We start from the raw sequence: 6,765 nt of genomic DNA on the forward strand, positions 1-6,765 counted from the left end.
TTGATAGTTCATTAGCCGCTCATATTTAGTACAACAAAGACTAGTACTACTGTACAATAACATTTTAACTTGTTTATTTTCAGCAGATAAAAAGCACAAGTCATAAAGCAATACTATATTACAGGGGCACTACAGAAACCCCATTTTACAGTGCATGGTCTTCCTGGTCACTTCTCTAGTCAGTAGAAATACTTCAAAGTCGCATATAGCCCCGGATATTCTCGAAACTAAAGGCCACTTAAATTATGAAAACAGAAGGCGATGTAAGGCAACACATAGCAGGAGGTGAGCCACTGAAAAGCTGACTCATTCCCTTTCAAAAGCTTCAGTCAATGAAACAAATGAAAAATAAGATGGAAAATAAAAATTAAATAATTTACGGGTTATAAGTGTGGTACAATGTGATTTGTTGATTTGTGTGACGCCGGTTTTGAAATGAATACACCCATACTTTGGCTTATGAAACTTTTACATATGGGAGCAAAAATTGTGTGTATTGCCCTTTAGATCAACACAAAGTGTAAGCATTGAACAGTGTATCACTGCCTTTGATAAACCATACACTAGTGCTAAATCACAAAGTTGTTACAATCATTATTTAATCAAACTATTAAATAAAACCGTCAGTCACCTGACTTTAGGCTCAATACATGATATTACACTAACAGAACTTTAATAAACAAGTCCAAAAGGAACTATTTTATTCTTATCAATGCTGTGAGCTTATATGATATGATTGCAAGTAGAAAAACCTCTGGATGAACAACGACAAAAAGATATTTCTGAATCTGAGCAAAGTGTAAGCAGTTTTCACCTGTGTCGTCTCTCACAGTACAACCAAACTCCTATTAGTCTCTGTCTCGTCCCCTGGCCACCCAGTCTAAAGTGATTTGCGCTGGCGCTTCATGAAGGACATGGTATAGTCTCCTGACGGCGTACTCTTCTGTCTCTTCATCTGCACCTGTGACTGGGCGGTCAGCTGCAGCTTGATGGCGCTCGAGTTCACCTTGGCCGCAGACAGCAGCTCCTTCATCCCCTTCATCTTCTCGCTCTGGAAGGCCACCACGGGGCCTCCTGCTTGGGGCACCTGGGGGGGTGAGGGGGGCGCCGGGCTGGGAGACTTGGCCTTGGCTTCGGACTCCCCGCCTCGGAGACCCTGGGAGGAGCGGCGGCGCCCTCCGCCCTCGCCTCCCACCTTTTTAGGCTGGCCGGGGGGTTGGATGGGTGGGCTGGAGGTCTGGGGGGGTGGGAGGCTCTGTTCCTCCAGTTTGGACTCCCGCCGTGGGCCTCGTCTCCGGCCCTCTCGCGGGTCATCGCTGGACTGGTCGTCATCGTCCTGGGCCTCGGGCTCTTTGGTGATGATGGTCACCTTCTGACGGATCTGGAGGGAGGTGGACAAGGAGCTTGAAGTAAAATACCACAACAGATGATTGATACATGATTTCAGAGGCGGTGTCTGTTTGTGCGTGAGGAAAAGATATAGTGTGTGTGTGTCTGCACATGGACCCAGACAGCACCTTTAAGGGGCAGCAGCACGTTTGTACCTGAGCATCGAAGCGGCTAAGGGACTGGACCAGGTAGGTGGCCCAGCCCACGTGCAGGACAGGGGTAGGGCTCCCCTCCTCCCACTTGCAGATGCCATCGTAGAAACGCAGCAGGTGAGCAAAGCATTCTGGGTCTTGGAGGGCCGAGAGAGCATCAGCCTGCTTGGGCTGGTCCTGAGCAAAGATCAGGAGAACTTCAGACAGACACACAACTGAATATGTGTTATGTAAAGTAATATAATCCAATGAGTAGATTAAATTAAAACGGGAGTTCATACATCATAATGCAAAACACGAACTGGGATGAGATCTCATTATCGGAAGGTAGAGGAGATTAAGAGGAAAGAACAGCAGCCAAAACACCACCCTGCTAGAACAGTTCCAGTCACCTTCTCCGATTCCTCACCCCCCTCCCCTCCATTTTCAGCAGCAGCGGCTGTTTCCTTCAGCAAGGTGGGGATGACGTCATTGGCGATGTCAAAAAACTCCTTGTAGATCTCCTCATCCTCCCTGAAATAGTTGTAGCTGGGGAGAGGGAAGCACGGACTAAGATTAGAAACAGACCAAGAAATGATGAACTGGAAGGCATTGAAAACTAGTTTCAATGTTTTTTTTATATTGGCTATAGCCACCATTTGTGATGGGTCTTCAAAGTCTGAGTAACATTCTTCTGCATGGATCTGAGGTTAGCGAGAGAGTGGAATACTGCATTACTTTATTAGTACGCAAACACGCAAATCACGGAATGTACCCAGTCCCCAAATGTTGGTATTTCACCCTTAATATCCCTTTCACAAGAGAGAATGGGAGGGTGCTGATCCTGAAGAACAATGGAGGGCCAGGAAGAGGCAGAGGGGAAAGGGAAGCAGAGCAGAGGTAGAGGGATGCGCCAAAGCTCAGGGCGTTCCCCCAGCTCACATCCCCCATGAAGATGACAGAGGGATGGCCTTCTCCACGTTGCTCCGCTCTGGGGTGTATTTTTAGCCCCCAGGGCAGACTGCCAGAAAGCCAGATGAAGTGTATGTTTAAGTGGGAGGAAAGTGCAGGTTTACGGTCCCCCAAGGAGAAGAGCCAGGGTTGGGAGACGGAGGGAGGTTTCCTGCCCGGACGGGAGACATTGATACTAGGCTACAAACCCTCTGTTTGTGCTTGCACGCACACTCACACATGTGACAGAGCTTCACTTGTCATACACACAGTTCCTCCAGGGATACTTGTGAATGTGTAAGAGCCACAAGGAGCCATGAAATTATAATTTCACATATATTTGTATCTGATTTGAGGCATAACAAACAATGACCAGGGACTGACAATGGACGTGGAACGTTATGCATTATCACATTGCATGGTCGCAGTTTAAACAGCATTTAAGCTGTGAGTCTGACCTCTACTGTTACTCTGATGAAACTACAACTGAGCAGAATTTACATATGGCATCTGTGAAAACCAGTAGTCAACTACCATTCCATCTGTCCCTGGATATAACCACGAGCATGTGGTTTCCTAAACAGGATATTGTCTATAATATTAATTTGTGTTGATGTGAAATAAATGTAAGTATTTGTAGTGCGCAGAGGTAAAGAACCCAGCTTAATGTGGAGACTGCTGACTCACTCCTGCATGACAGAGGCAGCCTCGGCCCAGGAGCCCAGTGCCTCCCGGACCTCCCGGTGACGGTAGTGGTAGCCTGCCAGGTACATGAACGGGTAAATGTGCTCGTTGTTGTAGTACTTCTTTGCGGAGTTCACAGCCTTAAAAGCAGAGGAATACAAAAACAAGAGTCACAATGATATCTTACTCATGGATCTTACTTTTTTTTTCTTGAAAAAAATAAAATAATTAATAAGCGAAAATGGCTGCCTAAGTAGACTCTCCTGCCAAAGTAAATACCTTGTCTGTGCAAACTTTCATGGCAAATAAACACCAATTCTGATTCTGATGGAATGGTCTGGTGTCGGATTTTTGACCTGAGGACACTGCAACAACACACTCACTTTGAGGTGGATGGCAAAGGGGCTCTCTTTGCCAGGTATAGGCTCCTGGTCTTCCAGGTCTGCCAGGGTGCCCATGGCCATGGGATACCTGAAACATAAGAGGGAAGGAACTGCTCAGTTGGAGGAGCAGAAGGGAACACTGATATCCAGTGCAGCAAACTGTGACTCAGATTCGTTTTTGTCTACGTTTTAGGAGAGCTTTGGATTCGGTGTCAGTCATCTCACCTCTCCAGGTCTCCTCGATCGTACAGCAGCCAAAGGAGCCTCTGTGCGCCGTTTCAGAGAAACAGATGAAAGGGAGAGAAAATTGGACGGGAAATAACAGCAGATCAGACTGAGCGCATTACAAAGAAAGACTTTGATGAGTTAAACACAGATAGATAGCTTTTGATGCCAACAGGTGCATGATTGCTTCCCTTTTGAAATGCATGTAGTTTAGTACTCCCAATTTAAGTGTGTGTGTGTGCGTGAGAGAGATCTTACTTGTTGAAGTTGCAACAGCTCAGAGCTGTCTGTGTGCAGGTCCAGAGAAGGGTTGATGGCACACACCATGAAGGCCACTTCCATGTTCCTGTTGCACTTCATGTAGGAACCCTTGAGGTACAGCCAGCTCTTAGGGAGGAATGAGGAAAACAGTTTGACAATCAGCATTTTTGAATTGTATTTACACAATTACGAGAAAAAGAACCAAAGAAAGCACATCTAGATGGTTTCGCATTGAATGCTTCACGTCGTAGGAGGTAACCAATAAAGGTGGGGGGAAAATCAAATCACATTTAAATCGCGATTCAGTCTTCTAGCGATTCACAAATGCAATAAAAAAATAAAAATAAAAATGTTATTGAATCGTGACCCCAAGAATTGATTTGAATTGTGAGGTACCAAAACATTCCCACCCATAGTAACCAACTACCATTAATGTAGCAGACATCAGTCATATTGTGCTCCCTGTCAATCCAGTTGCTCTGTTAGCTAACATTGTAGGAGCCAACACCCTCCTCCCTCCAGGCTGGGCAGTGTCTCACCCTCTCACTGACTCCTCCGCTGACAGTCTGTCCTCGCCGGTCCTCGTTGCCCTTCCCGTGCCAGGTCACTTCTGCCGTCTCCTCTCCGTTCTTCCCAAAGATCACCCAGGCGTGGTCCTCGGACAGCGCCAGGTGGACATCCTTCAGTCCCAGCACCTGGCAGGCTGCCACCACTGCAAACGCCACACCTGAGCTGTCCAACTTAGTGCCTGATTAAAATATCATTTGCTTTGAGTTAGTTGAAGCCACACCCTATATTGAAAACAGGGAAACTTCAGTGTCTAGTATCTCTTCCAGTTGACTCGTACCAGTGATGAGGCTGAAGAGGGACTGGATGTGGGCACGGTCCTTGAAGTAGGAGCGACTGAGACTGTTCCAGATCACGTCTGACACCTTCTTAACCAGTTCTCTACTGGAGCCGCCAGGAGGCCTCCGGTACTGGGACAGGTCCACTGCCCCCCGGATTTGGGCTGTGAAGCGTTCATGCAAGGCTGAGACCATGCCCAGCTCCACCGTGGGGAAGCAGGAGTTTGGACAGTCGGGCTCCAATGGTTCAAACCGGACACCAGGAACATTTATTGGTATCACCCTGTTCACAGCCAGGAAGTGTTCAACAAAACCCAGCACCAGGGACAGTAGCGCCATGTCTGGTTCGGACTTCTTAAGCTCAGCATCGAACAACTGGACCACCCCTTCGACCCCACGCAGCGGGAAGTGTTTCTTTTGAGCAGAGTGTAGCCCCATGTTATCCGTTCAGACACAGCTCGCAGTCATTCAACTGGCTGGAGAGATGTCATATAGACTAGATAAAAACATAAACATCAGTATTAGCTATATTATAATGAAATTAATAGTTTAACCAGCCAGACTTGGATCCTGCTACCTGACCTAGCTCCAACGAGAACGAGCTGTATAACATGATAGAGCCTGTGGCGGGGTGGGAGTGGCACTTGCCTGTCCAGCGACCGCTGACGTCAAGTATATAAAACGAGTTCACAGATGGGGAAAATAAATACATATCAATGTCCGTGATAAAAATCACGCCATAGCTTTCAAGACTATTCTGTAATTAGCTAGCTACCTAGCAGTAGCTTGCTTGAATTGTCTTTTCGTGGCAACAACGTGTCAATTCTACTCGCAAAATAAATAATATAATTATACAATTATGGAATATCTAGTTCGCTTTGACAATACTAGACGTGCATATTCACAGATTCAGACACATTCAATTAGAGCTAGCTAGTTATACAGCAAATAAAGCTTTGTAATAGGCTAGTATGCTAGATAGCTAGAAGCTAATTGCCCGCTAACGTAGGCTAAGTTAGCTAGCTAGCTATTACACCATCATATGAATGACTGATACACCATAAAGTACACATTAAAAGCGTTCTACTCCGTTAACAGAGTAAATTCACATTTCCTTATAAATTGAATACGCACCACTCACTTACAGCTGCACCCACATGTTTTTGTTTGTGCCTTTCTTTTGCCGCGCAGTTCAATGATGACTGTTAGAGAGGAGGTCACATGCAACACAACTCGAGCAACGCATGCGTTTTCACAGATCTACAACAGACACGCCGGGCCTTTAAGTAGGATGGCAACCATCCCTGTGGCCTCAAGTTAACAAACCCATTCAAGTGTTGAACACTTTACAACAAGCCTCGTTGTGTCTGCTGTCTTGTGAACAGATGCATTTGTGGAAATGTAGTTTAGAGTAACTAGTTTAGGAACAAGAGAATGGGCAATATGAATCGCCAGCAGGTGGCAACATTACAATATTATTCAGCCACATTGTTACAAAATGGAACTGTAGTAAACATTACATAATGACAAGAGGCGTGCACACGGCATGGTCTGTGTTGCGTGAAGCATGATAAACACTTTGGTTTAGCGTTTTTATTGCATTTATAGACCTATTTGTGCCTTGCCTCCATCGCGTTGATCGTTATTGTTAGTCTAATTAGGCGATTCATGTGCAAACGTTCATGCATTTCCACACATAGATTATGTCTGATTTTAAACAATCCTAAAACATTTGAATTAGCCTACTCTTATGTCAAATTGTACGCATAAGTAACTTATGGTTGAAGCCTTGTCCTTGTCCTTAGCCTAGGCCTATATCTGAATCAATTCGTCACAAGTGTAGGCCAACTGGTTTCCATAAACTGGCAATAGACCATCAAAAAAATGATGACTGTC

At 45.7% G+C, this 6,765-nt stretch overlaps 1 protein-coding gene across 2 annotated transcripts; it reads right to left on the bottom strand.

Annotated features, from left to right (window-relative positions):
• Positions 1-57: 57 nt before the first annotated feature.
• men1 (multiple endocrine neoplasia I) lies at positions 58-6,268 on the bottom strand. Of its 2 annotated transcripts, none has more exons than XM_084691921.1 (10): positions 6,015-6,268; positions 4,872-5,365; positions 4,564-4,772; positions 4,022-4,150; positions 3,764-3,804; positions 3,539-3,626; positions 3,159-3,295; positions 1,934-2,069; positions 1,545-1,718; positions 58-1,381 (listed from the first exon to the last, which is right to left on the bottom strand). In XM_084691921.1, exons 2-10 carry the CDS (start codon positions 5,305-5,307, stop codon positions 881-883), a joined length of 1,851 nt encoding a protein of 616 aa, XP_084548047.1. In that variant the 5' UTR covers positions 5,308-5,365; positions 6,015-6,268; the 3' UTR covers positions 58-880. The 2 variants fall into 2 exon arrangements, with proteins under 2 accessions (XP_084548047.1, XP_084548046.1); XM_084691920.1 differs by having other exon boundaries at positions 6,004-6,268.
• Positions 6,269-6,765: the final 497 nt, after the last annotated feature.

Source organism: Hypomesus nipponensis, chromosome 25, assembly GCF_054491055.1.
Source record: "Hypomesus nipponensis isolate SF chromosome 25, ASM5449105v1, whole genome shotgun sequence".
Lineage (NCBI taxonomy): Eukaryota > Metazoa > Chordata > Actinopteri > Osmeriformes > Osmeridae > Hypomesus > Hypomesus nipponensis.